The sequence below is a fragment of the Brachyhypopomus gauderio genome, chromosome 20 (genome assembly GCF_052324685.1).
Source record: "Brachyhypopomus gauderio isolate BG-103 chromosome 20, BGAUD_0.2, whole genome shotgun sequence".
Taxonomy (NCBI): Eukaryota; Metazoa; Chordata; class Actinopteri; order Gymnotiformes; family Hypopomidae; genus Brachyhypopomus; species Brachyhypopomus gauderio.
This window is the reverse complement of record NC_135230.1, coordinates 5,130,656-5,157,113: the sequence shown is the minus strand read 5'-3', so window position 1 is coordinate 5,157,113 and position 26,458 is coordinate 5,130,656. Positions and strand designations below refer to the sequence as shown.

General features: G+C 41.7%; 1 protein-coding gene across 8 annotated transcripts in view; it reads right to left on the bottom strand.

Moving 5' to 3' along the window:
- The window catches only part of LOC143484634 (uncharacterized), a 143,543-nt gene that overhangs the window by 65,735 nt on the left and 51,350 nt on the right, over positions 1-26,458 (bottom strand). For all 8 annotated transcript variants that reach the window (XR_013122667.1, XR_013122670.1, XR_013122668.1 and 5 more), the window contains 3 exons: positions 25,645-25,815; positions 2,912-3,085; positions 1-61 (listed from right to left, as the gene is read on the bottom strand). The exon at positions 1-61 is cut by the window's left edge and continues 113 nt beyond it. Coding sequence is in view for 4 of the 8 variants with exons in the window: in XM_076983457.1 (XP_076839572.1) it covers positions 1-61; positions 2,912-3,085; positions 25,645-25,815 (406 nt within the window). In the remaining 4 variants the exon portion in view is untranslated. The remainder of the gene's footprint in view (positions 62-2,911; positions 3,086-25,644; positions 25,816-26,458) is intronic.

Sequence of the window (26,458 nt, the reverse complement as noted above, 5' to 3'; positions counted from 1 at the left end):
TGAGCTCAGAGCTGAAGCCAGAGAAGAACAACCTTCCTCTGTGACCAGACAACTAGACAATCTGCAGAAAGGAGAGAGAGAGAGAGAGAGAGAGAGGGGGGGGGGGGGAGAGAGAGGGGGGAGAGAGAGAGAGAGGGAGGGAGGGAGAGAGAGGGAGGGGGAGAGAGAGAGAGAGAGAGATGTGTTTCCAGATCAGTCTTCATGGAGCAGCTAGAGATGCTGGGAACTGTAGTGAAGGTTCCCCCACTCTCATCTCCAAGATGGCGTCCTCTGTGTAGACGGCTTTGTTCACTCTTCTCCACATCACTGCTGCTTGTGTTAATTTGAGCTCTTATGTTTATTCTCACCCTTCAGAACTCTAGTGCACTATTAACCTACATCAGAAGAACCTAAAACTGGACTTACACTGTGTGATATCAGTGGTCTAATAAGACTGTTACATGTCACTGTAGGAGATGATGGATGTAAAATCTTCTATATGTGACTGTGTGATGTCATGTGTGATAACACTGTCACATTACTGCATCTCTGAATCAGAGGAAGATATTTCATGATGTTTAGTACAGAGAAAGGACCAGAAACTCAAGTGATGCAGACTTATATATGTGTGGGGTTTATGGAGCTCTGTTTATGTCATTATAAACATGTATAAACAACAGTGCTGTAATCTAGGAGTCTTCTCTTTATGAAGAAGCTGATTCCTGCTCTATTAGTAGAGGAACTGAACTCTACACCTTCAGTTCAGTTTATTATCACCTCTATCATTCACCTTCAGCATATACAGAAGTGAGATACTGTTCTCATCAGATCATAATGCTCAGACACCACATACAGAAACAATCACCAAGTCCATGGAGCGACTGCTACTCCACCTCCTCACACCACATACAGAAACATAATCACCAAGTCCATGGAGCGACTGCTACTCCACCTCCTCAGACCTCCAGTTCAGCAGTGGATCCACTACAGTTTGTCTACCAAGAAAAGGTGGGTGTGGAAGATGCCCTCTCACACCTCCTCCACAGAACCCACTCTCATCTGGATACAGGAGGCTGTACTGCCAGAATCATGTATTTTTACTTCTCCAGTGCTTTTAACATCATACAGCCCCTTTCGCTAAGAGACAATAAATGTGGACTCACACCTGGCAACCTGGATTACGGACAACCTCACTAATAGACCACAGTATGTCAGGCTGGGGAGCTGCACATCAGAAACGTCATTAGTATCACAGGAGCACCACAGGGAACTGAACTGTCCCCTTTTCTCTTCACACTTTACACTTCTGACTTCAGCTACAACTCTGAGACCTGCCACATGCAGAAGTTCTCAGATGACACAGTTGTTCTTGGATGTGTCAGAGATGGACAGGAAGGAGAATACAGAAACCTAGTGAAGGACTTTGTTGTATGGTGTCAGAAGAACCACCTTCTGCTAAATACTTCAAAGACAATAGAGATGGTGGTGGACTTCCGTCAGTCTGGACAGGCTCCAAGACACATCTCAATTGAGGGGAGTAATGTAGAGGTAGTCAGTACCTACAAGTACCTTGAAGGTACTTGAGGTACTGTAACGAACTGTGTGACGCAGAGCAGGGAGGCGGACACAAACGCTGAGGAGAGTGAGATTTATTAATCGGAATTCCATAAGCAGAGTCGTAATAACGGGCAGGGGTCATAACAGGTAGACAGTCCGAACAAGAAATGTACAGTGGCGGAGACAAAGGGGGGGCAGAGGTGGCAATTGCCACACCCAAGAGAGCCCTTGCCACCCCTAGTGCCACCCCACTGGAAATGGTAATTTTAAGAGAAAATATGTGTTTCCTTTCGTTCATCATTTGTATATGAACCCCTCTGATAAAGCCTTGATCACCCTTTGGCCACCCCTTGAATAAAAGTCTAGCTCCGCCACTGGAAATGTAGACAGGCATAGTGGCACGAGGAACAAAACAAGGCAGGGGAAACAGAGACTGGGCTGAACGTACTTACAACGAAGACGAAACAGAAACAGTAAATCCACAAGAGCACGAACGAGGCAAGAGAACAAACAGGTGATAGCACAAAATAACCGATACCGACATGGGAGACACAGGGACTAATATACATGGAACTAAACTAGAAACAGGTGATAACAATGACAACACAGGCGTGGCAGACGAGGGGAACCATAGAAACAGATAAGCAGGACGACATCAAGGAGCAGGGAACAACACAGACACAAGGAACAGGGAAACCGGAGTGACAGCTAGGAGAGGGGTGCGTAGCCCTACGTGACAGGTACACTGTAATAATAAACTGGACTGGTCAATTAACACGGACTCTGTACAGGAAGAGCCAAAGCTGACTTTATTTTTTAATGAATGAATGAATAAATTTTTTTTAAAAGGTTGATGTCCTTTAACATTTGCAAAACATTGATACATGTTTTACCAATCTGTGGTGGCCAGTGTCTTTTATGCTGTTGTGTGCTGGGGAGGCAGCATTATAAAGAAAGAGGAAACACGTCTAAATAAGCTGATCAACACTGAGCTGTTCTGTTCTCTGTTCTCACTGACTGTGGTGTGTGTGTGTAAGAAGGTAGAGTACACAGCTGCAGAGTGTTGTGTGGAGGCCCAGAGTGACCAACTTCTCTGTGAGCTGTTGTGTAATGATGGTATTGAAAGTGGAGCTGATGTAGATAAACATCCTGACGTGTTTTTGTTCTCTAGATGTGTGTGAGTCACGTGTAGTTCACTGGATACAGCGTCCTCACCAGATCTATTTACATTATATGATTATTGAAGGGGATCAAAGTAGGAGGCAGGAGGGTCTAATATGCTGCATGACTGAACTATCAAAACATTTTATGGTGATGGAGGTCAGAGCTACAGGACCAACCAAGAAGAATCTTTGTTGAATATAAGAAATCTCACCTGAGTGTCTCCAGTTTACAGTGTGAATTCTTCAGTCCAGCAGAGAGCTGCTCCACTCCTGAATTGTTCAGGTCGTTGTTACTAAGGTCCAGTTCCTTCAGGAGGGAGTTCTCCATCTGTAAAACTGATGCCAGATTTTCACAAGTCTTTTCCCCAAGACCACAGAGAACCAGCCTGCAAGTAGATGAAACAGATATTACTATACACTCTATGGCAGACACAACAGATATTACAATATAGACATGTTTTATTATCATATTGCTATTTTGTTTATCACATTTAGATATAATAATAATGAATGACTATACACAAAATGAACACCAGGTGTCAGTGTTTGTCATTAACCCATATGGTTGCAGCAGTGTATCTGTGGAGATGTACTATAAATATTATAAACACTATATACAGATGCCAATGTCAATGCTGTAGACCAGATATACAGATAATATAAGTTGCTATAAACAAGATGTACAGAAGGGATATAAGTTACTATAAACATATATACATACATTATATATATATATATTTATATTTATATATATATATATATATATATATATATATATATATATATATATATATATATATATATATATATATATATATTAGGGATGCAAATTATTGATTAATTCATTAATCGTTAGTTGACTGATCTTATCGATCGACTTTCGATTAATCGATAAGCGGCGTTTTTTACCTGAATTTCAGTGTTTCAATAGGGCTTTTAAAAATATCAGCTAAATATACTGCTCAAAAAAATTAAGGGAACACTAAAATAACACATCCTAGATCTCAATTAATAAAAATCTTTGAAATCAGTTGAAAATCTCTCATTTCTACCTGTTGTCTGTTCCATTTGCACAAGAGCAGTTGAAATTGATTCACAATCAGTGTTGCTTCCTATCTGAACACGAAGTGTGGATGACTTGGAGTTACATTGTGTTGTTTAAGTGTTCCCTTTATTTTTTTGAGCAGTGTAGTTAAAACACTTTGTTCAAAAAGTATATATTATATTATGATAATTATATTGTATTATATTATATATTGCTCAAGTAATTATGCATGAGGAAATTTTTATGGTATAACAAAATACATTATTTCATTTTAAAAAAGGAATAAATTAAGGACTGGCTCAGTTCAATTTGAAACATTAGACATTTTTTTTTATGTTTTAAAAAAAAAAGAAATTAAATAGAGAGCCAAACAGAATATTTTTGAGCCCATGTTTGGACAATGTTTCTAGCTTTGTAGTGAACACATGCTGTAACGCGACCGGAGAGTGCCCAAGTTTCCACAACATCATTGAGCTTATCAGTTAAACTGTCAGCGGTGTGTCTATCCGACATGTTCGTCGTAATCAGCACTGCAGATTTTAGCTGCCAGTTCTCGTCAGTGTAGTGGCACGTCACAGTAATGTAACTTTCTGTTGTTAGAGCCATCCAACAATCTGTTGTAAGGGCTACAGTAGTAGCAGTAGATAGCTTTGTTTTTAGCTCACTTGTATTTTTTTGTAGCGAGCTTCGAAAACGCTCGCCTTCCCAGTGTAGCTGTGATTTTAGGTTGACCAGGTGCACTGGTGATATGCAGGACAGCTGCATGCATGGTGTTCAAATGATAATTGAGTGAGCTAGTGGAACTGTTGTACTTCAATACCGCATTACACACAGAACATTTGACTTTTTTACCTAAATTAACAATGTTGAAATTGTAGCGACTACTACTCTTCGCAGCGAATTCCCTAACAGACAGGCACTTGGCCCTTTAAGTGACACTGGGAGAGCGGCGCCTGCGCGCGCCAGGGGAGGGGAAGAGAACAGTGCTATTGTTTGAGTTGCGTGGAAAATAAAGTTTCCCTCCTTGGGATTTTCTGGATTACGCAGTTTCTGCCTCATTTCCCGAACACGCTTCAAAATGGTCCCACACCGCACGTCTTTTCGCCCGCTTCATTTTGTTTTCCACTCTGGTCTTTCGCGACACGTGTTCACCCCTCGTTCTTACGCTCTGTTCAAGTTAATACAGGAGCGCTCTCTAATGAATAATCGTGATTAATACATTTTGATCGAGTAACATCTTAATCGACAATTAATCGAAAGTCGATTAATCATTTGCATCCCTAATATATATATATATATATATATATATATATATATATTCATACATACATACATACATACATACAGGTAGAGTAATTTACAGGATAGTGTGCAATTCAGTGTATTTGTGCAAATATAGAGAGTATGTAGGGATCAAGAATACGGATTGTGCAAAGTGACAACAGATGATACAGATAATGTGTCCAGCTAATGTCCAGAGTGTAGGTATGTGAGTGTTAGTTGTAGGAGCCTAAATGCAGTCTATTTAAGTTTGAATTATTTTACATTTAAAATGTTACATCATTAACACTAGAAGCGCCGCGCCTCATTTACATACTTATACCTAGAAGCGCGGAGGGCCGGTCATCTGACCGATTTCACCACCTCCTACTAGCGCCGTGTTGTTTTCACCTACTTAAAGCGCGCCTCGGGCGGTCAAAAGACCGCTGAGTCTTTACACAGGGGAGCTGGTACTGACACATAATTAACGCTAGATGGCGTTTTGCACAAAAGTAAGAATGAGCCGCCCAAACAAAATATTCGTAATGGTGACATTTGCACGTAACGTCAATATGTTAACAAATTAATGTGACTAAACCTTTTAGAATCAGTGCCTTGTGACCTTGTTCTCAGTAGCTTTCCCATTGTCAGTTTTGTTTAGTTTCATATTGCATTTCCTGGTTTGTGCGAAAACGTAAATGCAAAATATAGTTTCAGTTTTGTTTCTTGGTTAGTGTAATAGTTTGCTTGGTTAGTGTAATAGTTTGCTTATTTGTCTGTGTGTTATTCTGTTGGCATATATGTCACTATATTATCATGTACGTTCGCCACACCACTAACCCACTGGCCCGCACCCCCACTGTGAAGCGTTCACGTCTTTTGTCTTGCTAATGCAACAGACTGCGCTGCAGCCTTCCACCCCCACATCCACAAAAAGCTTGTTCGATACTCAGAGTAGCAAAGTGAAGCCCGTAGACCGAACTAAAGCAAGTTTGTTTGTATACTCAATGTTACGCCATTTCAAGTTTTAATGTCTAAAAGTTGTGTATGTTAGTGAATTGTAGGCTATGGTGAACATAACAAATCTACAAATAAATGTCTATAATGTTTTGTGTTAGACAAAGAACAAAAAGCATAAATAGGCAAAATAATTACAAAAATATCATTATAAAAGGTAGGCTATGTACCTTTGCGTAACAAAACGCAAAATTATTAAAATGATACGGATGGCTTCACGAATATAGTTGCCTCTGTCCTCTCTAATGTTCACTTTTTTATCTTGCCGTATTGTGTTGCCGTTTCAAATGAGGTGTTTGATCGGTGAATAGCCGATGTGTGATCCCACGTCCTAACGACCGTGTTATCACCGAGCGTTATCACCATTCGGTGATTTACATGTATCGTATATTGCATAAGTTTCATTCCCCACCTCAAATTAAGTTCCATTTATGTAGTGAATTGTGAACTTGAGAATAAACCTCCGCCGCTGTGGTTAATGTTCATGCACTGTTTGAACAATATTTATTAATTACAGCCAGGTTTTGGAGGTTGTAGAACACAGCTAGGCCAACAACGGGTGCATCCCATCTCTCTTTAGCGTATATTGAATAAGTTTCGTTCCCCACCTCAAATTAAGTTACATTTATGTAGTGAATTGTGAACTTGAGAATAAACCACCACCGCTGTGGTTAATGTTCATGCACTGTTTGAACAATATTTATTAATTACAGCCAGGTTTTGGAGGTTGTAGAACACAGCTACAGGCCAACAACGGGTGCATCCCGTCTCTCTTTAGCGTATATTGCATAAGTTTCGTTCACCACCTCAAATTAAGTTACATTTATGTAGTGAATTGTGAACTTGAGAATAAACCTCCACCGCTGTGGTTAATGTTCATGCACTGTTTGAACAATATTTATTAATTACAGCCAGGTTTTGGAGGTTGTAGAACACAGCTACAGGCCAACAACGGGTGCATCCCATCTCTCTTTAGCGTATATTGAATAAGTTTCGTTCCCCACCTCAAATTAAGTTACATTTATGTAGTGAATTGTGAACTTGAGAATAAACCTCCACCGCTGTGGTTAATGTTCATGCACTGTTTGAACAATATTTATTAATTACAGCCAGGTTTTGGAGGTTGTAGAACACAGCTACAGGCCAACAACGGGTGCATCCCGTCTCTCTTTAGCGTATATTGCATAAGTTTCGTTCACCACCTCAAATTAAGTTCCCTTTGTTTTGATTTGTGTGTCAGCTTCACACAACTCAACATTCAAAACACAGCTTAGGTGCAGTCTTTGCACATTTGCCACAGACCAGTCGCTTACATGTCTGGCAGATGTCATACGTTTTGTTCCCTGAACATCTGCCGACTTGGCATTGTTTTCTTTTTGAGGGCGGGCAAGGAGCTTCAGGTAAAATTCGCTTTTGTGCCACTGCCCTAGCCGCTTTCGCCATTTTCTGCTGTGCACACAGCTCCTTTACCAACTCGAGAATAAACCTTCGTCTGCTCAGGTTAACGTTCATGCACTGTTTGAACAATATATGTGCATTTATTGCAGCCAGGTCTAGGAGGTTGTAGAAAACCGCGACAGGCCAACGACGGGTGCCTCCCTTCACCGAATACAGTCGTGCCATTTGATCCATAACATCAACGCCACATTTAGTCGTGTTGTAATATGAAACAGTTTCAGGCAGTTTCTTTGCGCCATTATCAATTGAAACTGTCTGATGCATTGAGCTCAGGATGCATACATTTTTTTTAGGTTTTGCCTGGTAAATCGTTAGAGTTATTTTTCCAGCCCGCAACACCTTGGTGGAAAATCTTTCAGACTGTGCCTGTGTACATGGGGGCATCTCACGTCTCATTTTATTCATCGTACCAACAATAGTGGTTTTGTTCGCCAAAAGGGTGTTTGCAAGTGCCAATGAAGTGAAGAAATTGTCAGTCGTTACATTTCTTCCTTTACCCGTGAAAGGCTCCATCAAACGCAACACAATATTTTCAGACAACCGTTGACCAGCCGGCCTGCTTTCATCTTTTCCTAGATAGGGAATGGCGTTCAACATATATTTTGTTTCAACATCAGCGGCCACCCAGAACTTAATCCCAAATTTATCGGGTTTATTGGCCATGTACTGAGTGAAACGACAGCGAGCTTTAGTTGGGAACAGTTGCTCGTCAACAGTTATGTTCTCACCGGGCGTGTAAGAAGCAATACTGTTTTTCACAAATTTATCAAATATCTCCGAGATCATAGCAAATTTATCAGTCGCAAGGAGTCGCGGAGGAGTCACGCAAACTATGTTGCTGTTCAAACGCCAAAACCGAGCTTTCAAGCAAACTGTGTTGCTGTTCGATCGCCCAAGCAGAGTTTTCACTCAAACTGTGTAGCCGCGTCCCGACGAATTTAGGCTATAGCTCACGTTGCCTCATGAATGCTATTGTGAATAAAGTGTTCATAACAGCACCGCCCATGCCATCATCTCAGTTTCGCTCGCAAAGGTATGCATTTACATACGTAACTTGCATTCTGCTTAATTCTTTTGTAATGCCAGTGTGTCAAAAGCAGCCATACATAATGTATGTATCTAACAGCTAGCCCTGGCGAAGAGGGATTATACCCGAGAGATCATTTATTTGAGATATTGACTTGATAAGTAGGCTAATTACCATTCGCAGAATTCCTGCAAACTACTAAAGCATTTATTAGGCAAAGCAAGACGCTCTCACGGTTTGAAAACCATTGATGTAAACTTATATATAGTATATATTAAATAATATTAATAAATAAAGTATATATTTTAAGACTTTGGAAAGTGAAACACTTTCACTTTCGTTCAACGGACGAATTCCGTTTTGTCTTTACACAATAATCAGTTTGAACTTTGAATAATTTAGTTTTGAAAACTATTGATCTTTATTTAGTTATACTAAATATTAAATGACATACGAATCTTTGCGACACCCGCTGGCAGAAAAGAGAATCACAGTCTTGAAGTGTAGGCGACGACGACAATATTACAGAGATACGAGCGAAATCGATTGAAACTAGCATGTGCAGGGTTTCTTTTAACAATGTAAAAATACTAGTTTATTAAAAGGACAATTCTGGGAAAAGTCATGAAAGGAGGGTTCTGAAATTGGATCCAGTGCAAAGATATTATTATTTTTTGTGCTGCTGCGGTCAAGTGACCGGTGCTCGGCGCTTCTAGGTATAATTAGGTCGACCAGAGGCGGCGCTTCTAGTAGACGTCACAGCGGTCAAATGACCGGAGCTTTGGCGCTTCTAGTGTTAATAAGATATATCTGATTTATAAATTCATGGTTTAGAAGTATTAAAAGGAATTTGATTTGCGCCATGGGCGTGAAGCGGGATGTTAGGCCATGCCCTCTGGGGTAGAAAAGTAAAAGGAAGAAAGTTCAAGGGTGAAAGAAAAAAGAACAAAGCAAGAGATTGGAGCGATTTAGTTTTTTGACCTCTCTTTCTCTGTCTCGCTTTATCTAAACGAAACAATAGGAGTTTTAGTTTTTCTTTGTAATGTCTTTAAAGTTTCAAGTAAAGCGTTAAGTACGAAGAAATTGACTTGTGGAATCATTTAAAGTGTTTAGAGACGAGCGAGTGAGTTGAGCATCAAGCTAAAGCTTCATCCGGAATTCAGGAAAATACATTAGTCAAAAAACTAGCTCTTCGCGGATTTGATGGCGGATTGGTCTGGCTAGACGAAGAGAACGAAACCAGGATACGATATCGTGGATTCAAGTCCCGAGCCAGAAGAGGAAAATGATGACTGTAAGTTGAATTCTGCTCCGCATTAGCCGTGCTATGGATAGCTAACTGAAGCTAGAAAAGGGACGTCTTTCTGTTGAATGACGAAGTGGTACGCAGTTTAAGGCGAGCAGTTATCGTATGTGAAAGGGTTTACTGAAAATGGAACCGCAAGAAAAGAAACGAGTCGTAAAAATGACCGAATAGAGCAAAGAGGAGCATAAGTCTAGACAAATACATGCACGTAAGAACAAGCTAGGCCAGTTAACTAGCATGATGAGGAAAATTGAAGAATTAATGACGGACGATGCAAATGCCGACCAAGTTAAGAATAAGCTGCATGTCGACTTCAGTGGTTTGCAACAAGAATTAAAAGATTTAAACGATAGTTTGCGGCAATTTATGAATGAAGAGGACTTTTTGAAAAATCAAAAGAATTGGTTTGAACCTAAACAACGATCTATGAATGATTTCTTCTGGAAATGTGAAAAGTGGATGAAAGATGTCATGAAGCGTGCCGAGCAGACTGGGGACAGCGAAAGAGTGCATAGTGATACGTTTGTATCCTTGAAATCTTCTGCTAAACGTTCTAAGAGGTCTAGATCACAGTGTTCAAGCATAATTTCAGCATCCTGGATGAAGTTGAAAGCAGAGATTGAGCGTGCATCACTAAAGGCTAAGGCGGCAGCTTTAATGGAGAAGCTGGCAATAGAAGAGGATGAAGCAGAGCTGGAGGCAGAGCAAAGGAGAAAGGAAGCTGCAATTAGGGCTAGAAAGGAGATGCATGTAATTCAAACAGCAATAGCTGAGTCAGATGCAATATTGGAAGTTTTGCAAAAATATGAGGATGTGCAAGATGATGTGAGTATATGTGAATCTAACGCATCAGATGACAAACATGTAATGAAAGGTAGTTTTGTGGCACCTTCACAGCATGACACACCTGCTCAAAATTGTTCCCAATTCGATTTGTTTAATCACCACTTGATTAAAACAATTCCGTTCTAATAGATGCAAATAGGAATGGTAATGATAGAGTACTTGATGGTTTGTGCAAGGCCATGTCCCAACAAGCAAATGTCACTGAGTATCTAGTGAAGAACCACAAGGCATCTTTACTTCCTGATCTCACTATTAAGACATTCAAGGGTGAACCGCTGGAATATAAGTCCTTTATCAGATCCATTGAACATGGAATCGAAAGCCATACTGATGATGACTGTGATCGTTTACAGTTTTTACTACAGTATACAAGTGGACAGCCACATGAGCTGGTAAAGAGCTGCATTCACATGTCTCCTTCGATAGGCTATGTCAAAGCAAAGCAAATGTTAAAGGAATATTTCTGTAATGACTACAGGATTGCAAAGGCATACATAAGGGAAGCCTTGGATTGGCAGACAATCAAGCCAGAAGATGGTGCCGCACTACAGTCTTTCTTATTGTTTTTGACTGGTTGTTCCAACACAATGGCAGACATTAGCTACATGGAAGATTTAGACAATGCAACCAACATAAGGGCTTTAGCTAGCAAGCTCCCCTACAAACTTAAGAGTCCTGGAGAAAGTTTGCCTGCGACCTGCAAGAAAGGACACAGAAAAGAGTAAGGTTCAAGGACTTCGCTGACGCTTTGTTCAAACGGAAACTTGTGGTGTCACTGGGGCCGGTAAAGAAGGTTGTTTTCTCTCAATCATTCCAGTACGGGTCAAGGGACATAAAGGAACCAAGATAGTGACAACATATGCATTTTTGGATCCAGGAAGCTCTGCTACCTTTGCTACAGAGTCATTAATAAATGAGCTGAACATGAACGGACGCCACACAAGCATCTCTTTGCGAACAATGGGAAATGAGTCTGTGGTGAACACACGCATCGTGACAGGACTGGAAATCAGTAGCCTAGAAGGTAATCCGTTTATTGAGCTTTCAGAAGTGTTTTCACAAAATGCCATTCCCGTGACTAAGGATAGTATCCCACACCAAGAGGATGTCATCAGTTGGCCTCACCTCAAGGATGTGACACTTCCGGCTGATGAAGCAGAAGTTGGATTACTAATAGGAGCTAATGTTCCCAAAGCAATGGAGCCACTTCAAGTGGTGAGTAGTGTAGATGACGGACCGTATGCTGTGAGAACAGCCCTGGGCTGGACAGTTAATGGACCTCTTAAAGGAGGAAATGATGGACCGAGGTTGAATAGATCAGCAGCCTTCACAGCAAACCGAATCTCAGTAGCTAGGCTAGAAGAGCTTTGGCATCAACAATTCAAGTTGGACTTTCCCAATCTAAGGAAAAGATTTTTGAAAGATGCAGAATATCATAAAGAATATGTTGCATTCATGGAAGACATTGTTCAGAAGGGCTATGCAGTGAAAACAGACAGCACTGAATGTGTTCCTGCTGAGGGAAGAACATGGTATCTACCACACCACGGGGTCAGACACCCAGTCAAGCAAAAGTTGCGTGTTGTTTTTTATTGTGCAGCAAGCTTTGGAGGAACATCGTTAAATCAGCAGCTCCTACAAGGTCCAGACCTGACAAGCTCGCTAATTGGAGTTCTCATGAGATTCAGCCAAGAAACCATAGCCATTATGGCTGACGTGGAAGCCATGTTTTACCAAGTGAGAGTTAAAGAAGAAGACACGAATTTACTGAGATTTCTCTGGTGGCCGAATGGGAACTACAAAAAAAGAATTGGCCGAATTCAAGATGCTGGTGCACATCTTTGGTGCAACATCATCACCAAGTGTTGCTACCTTTGCTCTGCAGAGATGTGCAACTGATTTTGAAGATGAGTTCGGGCAAGACGCTGCTACAACAGTAAAGAAAAATTTTTACGTGGACGATTGCCTTAAATCAGATTCAGATTCAGATTTATTGGTCATACAGTTGTGATCAAATTTATTCAACCCCCAATGCTGCGAAGGGTTTTATGGAATTCAGTGCACATTTGTAATTGTGTTCATAATGAAATCTTACAAGGACTTGTTAAAGAACTAAATGCAACTAAGATAGCATCAATTTTTTTTGTCATAAAGTATTAAATGGCCTTTTTGTGATTTCTTCATTGACACAATTATTCAACCCCTTTACGACTACCACTCCTAAGAACAGAGGTTCATTCCAGTGTTTTCCATCAGGTATTGAAAACATCTGTGGATGTCAACGAGCAGCAATCAAGCATGATAAGCACCAATTAGGCAGATTTAAAAGGACTGTGATACTCAGCTCCTTCTAGACATCTACTGGTGTGTTTCCAAGCATGGTGAAGGCAAGAGAATGGTCCCAGAAGACAAGAGAAGAGGTTATTGCTCTTCACAAGAATGGCAATGGATATAAAAAGATTGCGAAGTTGTTAAATATTCCAAGAGACACTATCGGAAGTATCATTCGCAAGTTCAAGTTAAAGGGCATAGTGGAAACGTTACCTGGTCGTGGCAGAAAGAAGATCCTGACCGCGACTGCTGTGCGCTACCTGAAGCGTAATGTGGAGAAAAATCCCCGCGTGACTGCTAAGGAACTGAAAAAAGACCTGTCAGATGTGGGCACTGAAGTTTCAGCTCAGACAATAAGGCGCGCACTGCATAACGAAGACCTCCATGCCAGAACGCCCAGACGCACCCCCTTGCTGACTCCAAAGAACAAGAAAAGTCGACTGCAGTATGCCAAAAGTCATGTGGACAAGCCACAAAGGTTTTGGAACAGTGTACTGTGGTCAGATGAAACTAAATTAGAACTGTTTGGGACAATGGACCAGCGCTATGTTTGGAGAAGGAAGAACCAGGCTTATGAACAAAAGAACACCTTGCCTACTGTGAAGCATGGCGGGGGGTCAATTATGCTTTGGGGCTGTTTTGCTTCTAATGGTACAGGAAAGCTTCAACGTGTGCAGGGTACCATGAATTCCCTTCAGTACCAGGAGATCTTGGAGGAAAATGTGATGGAGTCAGTCACAAACCTGCGGCTTGGGAGACGTTGGACCTTCCAACAGGACAATGATCCGAAGCACACATCCAAGTCCACTAGAGCATGGTTGAACATGAAAGGCTGGAACATTCTAGAGTGGCCATCGCAATCACCAGACTTAAATCCAATTGAGAACCTCTGGTGGGACCTAAAGAAGGCAGTTGCAGTGCGCAAGCCTAAGAATGTGACTGAACTGGAGGCTTTTGCCCATGAAGAATGGGCTAAGATACCCATAGGTCGCTGCAAGACACTTGTGTCAAGCTATGCTTCACGCTTGAAAGCTGTCATAACTGGAAAAGGATGTTGTACTAAGTACTAAAAAATAATGTCACTAGGGGGTTGAATAAAACTGATAATGATGTGAGCACAGTAAAGACATTTGTGGTTATTCCATCATAAATATTATGTTATGTTTGTCTAATTTATAAGTGCCTCTTTGATATAATTGTAAATAAGATGACAGAAATGATCAAAATCAATGTCAAACTGGCCAAAACACTTTATTTCAGTGGGGGTTGAATAAATTTGATCACAACTGTACATTGTACAAGTACAAGATGAAATGCTTTTTTGCCCCGGGCCCAGTGTTAAAGCACCAGAAAAACCAGAGCGGCGGCAGCGTAACGCAGCGTACAAACGCAGACGCGCCACCCTCACAGGCAAAGAGAAACATAGAGATAACATTGGGAGGAGACAAAAAAATATGACCACAGATTATTCTCATGAACAGGACAACAGTCTGTGTGCATACAAAAAATCCCCATAGCACATACAGCATTGATAACACAGACAGTAAGCAGTGAGAGGCGTGATCCATTCAGAGAGGGAGGGGGGAGAGTTTTTGTGTCAAAGTTTGCGGTGGAAGGCGAGAGCCATCTCTGACAGTCTCTGTGTGGGGGTAGGAGCAGGTAACCAAGACGATGACCTTCTGGGAGAAATTTGTTTGGGCGCCAATGCAGATAAGAAGAATGAAGAATTTAGCAAGGAGCCCGTCCTTGGGAATTTGAGCACGAACTCCTCTTAAAGTCGGCTGTCTACCAACTGATCCAACTTCGCACGTAGAGCATTGATTCCATCCACGATCGTCTCCAAGCTTTTTCCAACAGTCACAGTCTGTGTTCCAACAGCTCTACCCACCGCATCAATCATGTGGGGCACTTGACGTGGACGTTCAATAGCTGACTCCACTCTATCAGTTTTCCGATACACCAGGGCAACGCCTAATCCAATCAGCAGAGCCACTGCGATCAAAGTTCCAAATAAGTACACGTCCTCAACATCTTCCAGGGAGAGAGGCGCAAGACACAAACTACGCCAGGTCCCCCATGAGTCATGCACATATCTAGCTGAGGACGTTCCGTCCGGGCATGTGGGTTCTCCCACACCATGACTCCTCGTGGAAAAAATAGTGTCAATTGCGTTGAGAGACCACCTGATCAAATCCATTTTCTTGTTAAAATTCGAAGAGCAGCGTCAGATTACTAAGACAAGACAGAGAATCTAAGCTGAGCAGGGCAGGAGGGAGGGAGTGCAGGAGCGGAGATAAAGTGCGACCGCCTCTCTTGAAAGCCGGAAGAGAAGATCAACAGCTGATCAACAGCTGATGATGGCACAGCTGCCAAGATGTGTGCCAGCTTAAGAAGCATGTTGGCAAAAGGTGGTTTTCGGCTAACCAAATGGCCAAGCAATAGCCAGAAGTTGCTTAACGTGATTCCTGAAAACAAAAGAGCAAAAGGATTTCAAGACCTTGATTTGAATATGGACAGTTTACCAGTGGAACGAGCATTGGGAATACAGTGGTGCGCTGAGACAGATCAGTTTAAGTTCAAGATCAACATCAAAGATCGTCCACACACCAGGAGGGGCCTGCTTTCATTTGTCAGCTCCATATTTGATCCTCTGGGGTTTAAAGCTCCTGTTGTCCTGCCTGCCAAAAGAATTCTACAACATTTATGCCGGCAAAAATACAACTGGGATGAAATCTTACCAAATGATGTCATTAAAGAATGGACAAATTGGATTTCAGACTTGCAACAGTTAGAGGAATTTGGTGTTGACAGATGCATTAAGAAAGAATTTTGGTGCACCAGTCTTCGCTCAGCTACACCACTTCGCTGATGCAAGTGAAGATGCTTATGGAACAACAAGCTACCTTGTGCTACGCTCTTCTACTGGTTAGACTCAGTCCACTCTCATGATGGCCAAGGCACGGGTGGCACCTTTGAAGGCTCCTACCATACCTAGAATGGAATTAACTGCAGCCTCAGCTGCAGTCAAGATGGACAAGATGTTGAAGAAGGAGCTTGAATTAGAACTTCACAAATCAGTATACTGGACAGATAGCACAGTTGTGCTGAAGTACTTGAATAGTGAAAGTATCCGATTCAAAACCTTTGTTGCTAACAGAGTGTCAGCCATTCTTGAACACTCTCATGCTTCGCAGTGGAGGTATGTCAATACCAGCCTCAATCCAGCGGATCATGTCTCCAGAGGTCAGTCTGTTGAGGCATTCTTGAAATGTGAAAGCTGGCTTTTAGGACTTGATCTGCGATGAAGACCAGTGGTCAAAGAATCCAGATCCTAAAATGATAAATATGGATGACTCAGAGGTAAAAAGGGTTGTTCAGTCACACGTCATAAAGATGCAAGAGCTCAAGGATCCATTGGACCAGGTGATGATGTATTACTCATCCTGGACAAAGCTAAAGCGTACAGTAGCCTGGTTCTTGAAGTTGAAAGATCTGCTGAAAGAAATGAAGGCAAAGAAAAAGAATGAACAGAGTTCATCAGGCACAGAAAGAATGAATAAGTTCAAGAAAGATTATAAAGGAACACAACTTACCTGTGATGACTTGACCAAAGCAGAGACAGAAATTGTGAAATACACTCAAAGGCAGAGATTCCAAGAAGATCTGGAAATGCTAAAACAACATCAAAGGGTAAAGAAAAATAGTTCACTTCATAAGTTGAATCCTGTGCTCAAAGATGGAGTTATGAGAGTGGGCGGTAGATTGAACCGTGCTGCAATGCCAGATGACACCAAGCAACAAGCCATCTTGCCAAAGGACTCTCACATCACAAGACTTGTTCTAAGACACATTCATGATGTCACAGCACATGCAGGTAGAAATCACATGCTGGCTCAATTGCGCCAGAGATTCTGGATCCCTGGAGCTAACGGAGCCATTAGTCTAAGTGCATCGTCTGTAAGAAGCTACATGGCACAGCTGGCAAGCAACTCATGGCAGATCTACCAAAATGCAGGGTTATGCCTGACGACCCTCCATTTACGAGAGTTGGCATTGACTACTTCAGGCCATTCCTGGTAAAAAGGGGAAGAGGACAAGTAAAAAGGTATGGCGTCATCTTTACTTGTCTTGCCATTCGAGCATTTGGAAGTTTCGTCCTCACTTGACACTGATGCATGCCTGAATGCAGTTAGAAGGTTCATTGCAAGAAAAGGACAGGTCAGAGAGATGTATTCAGATAATGGCCCAAACTTCAGAGCTGCTGAAAGCGAGATGAAAATTATAAGAGAGTGGAACACTCATGTGATTCATGTGAAACACTTGCAACAGAAAGGTGTTCAGTGGCACTTCAACCCTCCAACAGGTTCTCATCATGGAGGAACCTGGGAGCGACTCATCCGTTCTGTGAGAAAGATTTTAAACGTTACAGTTAAAGAACAGCTGATGGATGAAGAAGGTCTTCACACACTTTTGTGTGAAGCTGAGGCCATCATAAACAGCAGGCCCATAACAAAGGCATCTTCTGACATTAACGACTTAGAAGCCTTAACTCCTAATCACCTTTTGTTACTGAAAGTCAAACCCGAGCTGCCACCAGGAATGTTCAACAGAGATGATCGGTATGCAACCCGAAGATGGCGACAAGTCCAGTATCTCACGGACATATTCTGGAAGCGCTGGTGCAGAGAATACCTCACACAGCTCCAAGAACGTCAGCGATGGTCAACGCCTCAAAGAAACTTCAGTGTTGGTGACGTAGTGCTGATTGTGGACGACACATCACCCAGAAACTCCTGGCCGCTTGGAAAGATTATAGAGACCTTTCCTGATGCAAGAGGCTTCGTTCGACAGGTGAAGGTCAAGACACAAACCAATGAACTTTTGCGCCCCATAACGAAGCTGTGCCTGCTGCAAGAGTCTGAGCAGGATTAACTAACTGTTCATGGAACTGCCATGCTAAGAGTAGAGTAATATGGTTATAGGTTGGAGTTCAAGTTGTAGTTCAGTTTTGACTAAGTTTAGCTAAAATAAATGATATGTGAATTAATGTATCATTAGGCTCCTTCTGTTTGAGTAATTGTTTCAATGGCATTGGTAACAATTAGGGGCTGGTAATGTAGGAGCCTAAATGCAGTCTATTTAAGTTTGAATTATTTTACATTTAAAATGTTACATCATTAATAAGATAAATCTGATTTATAAATTCATGGTTTAGAAGTATTAAAAGGAATTTGATTTGCGCCATGGGCATGAAGCGGGATGTTAGGCCACGCCCTCTAGGGTAGAAAAGTAAAAGGAAGAAAGTTCAAGGGCGAAAGAAAAAAGAACAAAGCAAGAGATTGGAGCGATATAGTTTTTTGACCTCTCTTTCTCTGTCTCGCTTTATCTAAACGAAACAATAGGAGTTTTAGTTTTTCTGTGTAATGTCTTTAAAGTTTCAAGTAAAGCATTAAGTATGAAGAAATTGACTTGTGGAATCATTTAAAGTGTTTAGAGACGAGGGAGTGAGTTGAGCGTCAAGCTAAAGCTTCATCTGGAATTCAGGAAAATACATTAGTGTTGGACAGAGTTTAGTAAGGAGACAGTTCTGGGGAATAAGCTCTTCCTTAATCTGCTTGTCCTGGACCGTAAGCTCCTGAAGCGTCTGCCAGAGGGCAAAAAGACTGTGAGCAGGGTGGGAGGAGTCCTTAAGGATGCTGCGAGCTCGTCGCAGACAGCGTTTTTTCTGGACGACCTCTATTGATGGGAGTGGAGTCCATGTGATCTTTTGGGCTGTTTTCACCACCCTCTGTAGACTCTTACGTTTTGCGACAGTGCAGTTTCCATACCAGACTGTAATACAGTTGGACAGAATACTCTCTATCACACAGCGATAGAAGTTCACCAAGATGACTGAAGACAAGTGTTGTCTCCTTAGAGTCCTCAAGAAAAAGAGGCGCTGGTGAGCCTTCTTGACCAGGCTGGAGGTGTTGGTGGTCCAGGACAGATCCTCTGAAATATGTATACCCAGGAATTTGAAACTGGCAACCCGTTCAACGGCCTTTCCACTGATGTAGATGGGGTGATGTGTGTCACTTTTCCCCTTCCTGAAGTCTATGATCAGTTCCTTTGTTTTTTTGGTGTTCAGGAGCAAGTTGTTATCAGCACACCACCCGACCAGATGTTCCAGATGATGATAAACCCAGTTCTCAAGGGGGTGATACAGGATAAACCAGAGTATTTTCAAACCTCTGCTAATAACTTCGACTGCTTCACTACTACAAAGTGTGATCACTTGTGGGATGTGTAAATGTAAAATAATTTAAATAAATAGTATATTGTAAAAATGGTAATTGAGGAATATTTCAGAGTAATGTTGAAGGTTCATTTTGAGTCCTACAAACCCTGAATAAACCAGTAGGTGTAGCCCTTCTATAGGGGGTGTAGTGTAGTTTCCTGGGGTCGTGGGTTTGGATCTCCTCAGTTAAAATGGTGGCTCTCAATTTAGATTAACTCACCCATTATTACTTTCCTCTCACTACTATGATGATATAAACTCCTGATATGTGACGCTCAGTGAGTGGAGACCAACACAAAGTACTCTAAACACAAACCTACATTATAAACCACATTAACATTAATCAGGTAAGTAACATAATACAGGAAGATGATAAATCCTGCACCTAACATCCGGAGTCATGCAACAGGCTTGGCTAGGATGTATTAACCAACAACTATGATCTAATAATCCTACACAATACTACTAAGAAACACGATAGATTTCTCACACACCCTATGCACACACTAGTTGCTTGAACAGAACACAGCAGCAGCTACAATCTGATACTGGCTCGACAAGGATCCAGAAGCACAGCGCACTATGTTCATGGTCCATTGCCTCAACTGCCAAGTACTCAGACCACCAAACAAACCTGGACTGACCTTCAAAACAAAGTGACATGGACACACACAACACCTTGCAAGCTTTTCCTTGGGGTCATCAGGAAGGCACCTCCCTTTGTTGGTGTTTCGATGAATTAAGCCCTCAACACCTCCAGAAGACTCATCAGTGGAGTCTGGCGTCCCAGACCCACCCCCCTCGAAGCTCACAATGTATCCCATCACAAAATTTACCAACAACCCTGCTACCCAACGGCTATCGGAAAAGCCAAGTGACAATCCTACCCATATCCCAACATCACACACACCAAACAATTTATCTCTTCAAGTACTATCCTTACCCCACCTAACCTCAGCCCTTCTTAGACACACCCACTGACTAGATCTCTCAGCTACCGCTGACAACTCCTTTACCACTGCTCTCATCACACAGCCTCTAAATCCAAACTCAGCCAGTAGTCTTGTGGCAGACTTCGCCATGAAACCCCTAGCCCCTACCTCTACAGGTCTAATATATGCTTGCCAGCCCCGCTCTCTTACCTCAGCCACCAAATCTGCATACTTCAACCTTTTCCTTTCATATGCTGCATCAACTTCATCCTCAAATGGAACAGTTAGCTCTATGAAATACACTATCCGCTAACTTTCCGAATACAACACAACATCTGGCCTCAAGGTTGTGACTACAATACACTCTGGAACCTGCAATTTACAGCCTACATCAACCAACAGTTTCCAATCTCTTGCATCAGCCCACTTACCACCAACTTTTGAAGACTGTGCTGGCTCCTTGCTATGCTGCCCCTCACACACAAACCTAATTACTGTATTGGAACTAGCAACTGGCATGCCATTAACTTCCAACCGCTTCTTATCAAGTGCACCTGTTAATGATTTAAGTACCTGATTATGCCTCCATGTATAACGTCCCTGTGACAAACTCACCTTGCATGCCGACAGGATGTGCTTCAATGTACTACTTCCTGCACATAGCTTACAAGTTGGATCCTCACCTAACCACTGCCCAAGGTTTTGTGGAGTTGGAAGCACATCATAAGTAGCTCCCACAAGAAACTTTATACGACTCACATCCAATGCCCACAACTCTCGCCAGGTGATTCTCCTCTTCTCCACACTTTCCCATTTCATCCACTGACCCTGCTTACTCTGTCCTGCAGCTTTTGCCCGTCTTACTTCCTGGTCCTGCTCTCGAATAAAACCAGTCACCATTCGCCGTGGCCTTGCTGAATGCCCTCCATGTATCACCTGACCCTAGTCCTGCCCTCCCATTTTGCACCTGCCCTACAACATCTCTATGCTCCAATGTCCTCTTTGCTGCCTGAGTTGCCTCTTGAGAATTCCACTTTCTTCCTGTACGTGTGACTGGTGTCGCTGCTTTAATCAGTGCATCTTTCGACCCTATCAACAACATTTCTCGGCCTATCTTGGCACATTTAAACTCCTCAACTAAGCTTGTTAGTGGCAGTTCTAGCACTCCTCTCCCAAACCATGCCACACTACTAAGACAATGTGGAACCCCAAGCCATTTTCTTACAGCCTTATTAACAATCCTTTCTAGCCTCTCAACTTCAGTCATCGGAATATCATACACTGTCAGTGGCCACCTTAGACGAGGCAACAATCCAAACTGCAAACACCACAACTTTAATTTACCTGGTAAAAAGGACTTATCGATATTATTAACCTCACCCAATTCCTTCCTTAATTCTACAACCTGCTCTTTGTCGTTCAGTGCTGCGGTGTACCACCTACCTAGACTCTTAACTGATTTCTCCAGAATAGACGGTATTACTTCTCCCTCCATCACATACTTTTCTTGTGTCAACTTCCCTTTCACAATTGAAACACTCCTAGACTTACTGGGTTTAACCTTCATCCTAGCCAGCCTAAGATTATCACCTAGCTTCTCCAACAGCCGCCGAGTACATGGAACAGTAGTCGTTAATGAAGTCATGTCATCCATGTATGCCCTAATCGGTGGGAGCCGGGTGCCATCATGCAACCTCTTCCCACCTACAACCCACTTAGAAGCCCTAATAATCACCTCCATTGCCATTGTAAATGCCAATGGTGAGATTGTGCACCCTGCCATTATACCTACTTCCAGACGTTGCCAAGATGTAACAAACTCCTCTGTGCTGAAACAAAACTGAATGTCTCCAAAATAAGCTTTAACTAACCTCGTAATCTCATCTGGAACCTGAAAAAATTCAAATGCCTTCCACAACAGAGCACGTGGTACCGAACCAAAAGCATTAGCCAGATCTAAGAATACCACATGTAGATCTCTTCTCTCTGCTCTTGCTGTTTGAATCTGGTGCCAAATCATGCTACTATGCTCTATACACCCTGAAAAACCTGTAATCCCTGCTTTTTGCACCGATGTATCAATTAACTTATTCTTTTTCAGAAACGCTGCCAACCTACGTGCAACTACACTAAAGAATATTTTACCCTCCACATTAAGCAAGCTTATGGGACGAAACTGCTCTATAATCATCAACCTCCATAACAACTTCAAAACATCTGGGGCACTTTTATATAATCTATATGGAACTCCATTAGGCCCTGGTGCTGAACCTGCTTTTGCGCACTGCACTACATCCTGTACCTCACTCCACTTAAGGGGAATAACATCCATCTTCCACTGTAGGTCACCTACTGGCAGAATATCTGCTGGCAATTTCAACTCACTTGTCCTTTCCTCCCTTGAGTACACCTTCTGAAAATGCCCCTCAAGCTTCTTTCCTACCTTTAGGCTCCCTGACTTCTCCTGACTAAACAACGTTTTAACAAATCTAAACGGATCCTTAAAGAATGCCTCTCTACCACGCTCTTTCTTCTTCTTTCTTTTCCTCATAGCTTCTGCTCTCCGCAATTTCCCTAACTTACTTTTCAACTCGTCTTGCAGTAACTCAATGCCCTCTCTTTCCTGCTCATCACCCCACTTCCACCGTTTCCTCAATAACCTTGACTCCTTGACAAGTTTTCCTATTTCTACCTGCCTACTTGATTTACAAACAGCCCTACTCATTCCTTTCTTCTGCACAACACCAAATCTTGCCACACCATAATCATAGATAACTTTACCTAGCCTGTTCAACTTACTTTGCGCTGTTCCCTTCAACCCTTCCAACATCCCTTTCAAATCATCATTAACACTCCTCCACAACATTATCCTCCACAACTCCACAATCAGATTAATCAACTCACATAATAACACATTTTTACCCCTTATTCCACACTAATGATCAGAATGATCACCTCACATCCACCTCCTCTAATAATCTAATCAAACGCTGCGGGTCTGGTGGAGTCCTCTGTCCTTACACTCATTAATCTGAACCAGTTAAATATCTGACACAACTGAACTTGTTGTCTCTCCTCGTCCTGCCGTGAGTGGTGAACGCTGGTTCACTCAGGGAATCATCCCGCATCCCCAGTAGATCAGTGCCGCTACCGAGCGGTGGACCAGCACTCGCGAGGCGGGATGTTGTTATCTCTCGTGAAATCATGGCGCTATCGGTCAGCTCGCCGTCCCTCGACCAACGTCGTCAATAAAACTACGAACTATCGTTAATCATAATAATTAATAAAGTAATACCAACTCTTCCCCCATCACGATATCTTAGAAGTCTCCGCTATTAAAGTGGTTTAAACAACATCCCCAGAACTAACACGGCTGATTCTCTGACTGTGATGCTAATGCTAATATCTGAGTCTCTGGGTTAAATAGAGACAGTAAACTCTTACAGAGAATATACATCTGTGTCTTATATTCACACGATTAGTTAACCTGGGGCTACATGGGCAAGAAACTGAGACAAATCTGACAGAAATACAATCAGCTAGCTAAATTAGACAGACTTTGTTGAAAATACACATTTTCGTGATTTCCTACAGTTCACTTCACCTCAGTAAGTCTAAACTGCTCCCTTAATGGCCAATGAAGTTACATCATTACATCTCTGGTCATGGTCCGGCCCGACAACATATTTGATTGGGTACAATTAGCGTCACTCAAATAGTAAAATTGTCAATCAAATTGCCATCACTATTTTCAAGGTTTTCCTTTTCATAGATTACGTTACTGCCTTTGATGAATTCAAATACTACAGTTTTAAGAGTTTGTGTAGTGTTTAATAACTGTACTTTTTTCCATTTAATTTTATTTATAAAAATATACAGACCTATACAGATTATACCACACCAAACATGGTCATTCTTAGAAACAAGGTTATTATTTTATTTCTAGACAACACTGTTGTAATGGTGTTGTGCTCTCGGTTTTAGATGATCATAAAAATTTGGAAAATTATCTTCACTGTGTTACACTGGGAAATACTTGGAAATACTATGTAAATACTAGGAACATTGTGACGTTATGACTGCATGTTACACTGTTATGGTGTTTCTGCTCATTCTGGTGTCATAGTGTCCCAACACACCCAAACTAATTCTGCTGCTACCACACTACAGATACAGTGAAACTACAAACACTCCAGAACTATAGTCTGATAGACTACACACAGCTGTAGTAAATAAACACAGATTTATATCTTCAGTTTACAGAGTTGACTCTGTCATAGTACCCCAGGTCATTTGTGCAAGTGTTGTGTAGTGCAGTGTTTTGTGACATATAAAGGTTAATGTATCCACTCCTGTCAGATGGGGTTGAGGGTCTTTTTCTGTTTTGGGGTGTTTCCTCTTGGTTTTGCCTAGTCAGACAGCAGGACATCACACTGTGTTTTGAAGATATGTTTGGGGAGAAGCTAGTGTTGGGTTTGCTCATCATCTGAGCCTTTGCTCTCCATGGAGAGAGAGAGATGGAATATTTGCTGATTTCTGTTACTTATTATAAAAGTGGTAGCAGGAATGCGCTCTCTCTCTCTCTCTCTCTCTCTCTCTCTCTCTCTCTCTCTCAAACACACACACACACACACTTGTATTTTCTTTTTCATTGGGTAAATATTTTAACACAGATTTCAAAATTATCTTTGGAAGCTAGAACGCATATCAAGAAGTCAGTGACATTGGTGAAACGATGTAAGCTCTTTCTAACGATCACCAACGAAATGAAATCATTAAATTAAACATGTTTTATTCATTTTACTTTCACATGCGTTTGTCTATGAACATCACTCGGAGAGAAAAGAGGTAAAGTGAAATTTTGTGATTCAGTTTTGTGATTTTTTTTTCAATGACTGTGATTCTAACCGGCCGCCCAATGGAGGATGTGTTCCCTTTTGAGTCTTGGTCCTCCCGAGGTTTCTTCCTAATCCCCACCCTATAGGGAGTTTTTCCTCGCCACTGTCGCCTATGGCTTGCTCATTAGGGATCTGGATCCATACGATTGTAAAGCTGCTTTGTGACAACGTGTGTTGTGAAAAGCGCTAAATAAATTTGACTGACTGACTGACTCACACACACACACACACACACACACACACACACACACACACACACACACACACACACACACACACACACACACCAACTAAAGTTGGCTGCTGCCTGGTAGATTCACTAAAATATCACTAAAAATATTCATAAAATATATGAATGTCTCCTACACTTACATTTTGGATAGCTAGAGAGATTGAGTGCAGCCATTTATTAAATCAATCAAGATCACTAAAATTATTAATGCCTGTAAATATGTAAAGTAGAAGACATCCTGACCTTTATAAAATTACCCTACAGTGCCTTCACAGATTAACATGTCCATTCAAGATTTAATTCACAGAAATTTCACCTGAGTGTCTCCAGTTTACAGTGTGAACTCTTCAGTCCAGCAGAGAGCTGCTCCACTCCTGAATCCTGCAGATAGTTGTTGTTAAGGTCCAGATGTTTCAGGGAGTTTTCTCTTTGTAGATTTGATGTGAGATATTCACAAGACTTCCCAGTGAGATAACACCCAGCTAATCTGTAAAGGAGTAAATACAGTACAGAGTGCAGTTCAGTCAGAGGATGTGGAATCACAAGAATATTGTGATGATGTAGATGAGGAAATATAGAGATGTTTAATGTTATTGGTGTAGATAAGAGGATACAATTTTCACTCAAACACAAGAGAGGTCCATGTTTTGGTAAGAAAGATTTAATGAGGGCAAAAGAGTAATCCATAAGAACGAGGTCAAAACCAGGCAGGCAGATATAAACCAAGCAGAGGTACAACAGGACGTGGTAAAAGGGATGTGAATGTGTTCATGCACAACACTGATATTAGGACACAACTTGGTATGCAAACCACAAGAGTGACAAACCTTCACAATGAATGCTGGGTAAAGCAGATCTAAATAAGACATCAACTAATACAATGTGGAGCAAGTAAGGTAGTATCCATGGTGATCCAGTACTCCGAGGAGGAGGACCTCTAGTGGCGATAGAGGGAGTTGCTGATAATATTAAGTTATCCACATAAATAAACAGTGATGTAACAGTGATATATGATGGTTCTGTAACCAGATCAATTCCACCATCTTTCGCCTTAGGATGTCATATTTCTGCAGTACTAGGTGTTGATAAACCTGCTAATGAAGCTTCACCACAGTAATTATATTGTTATT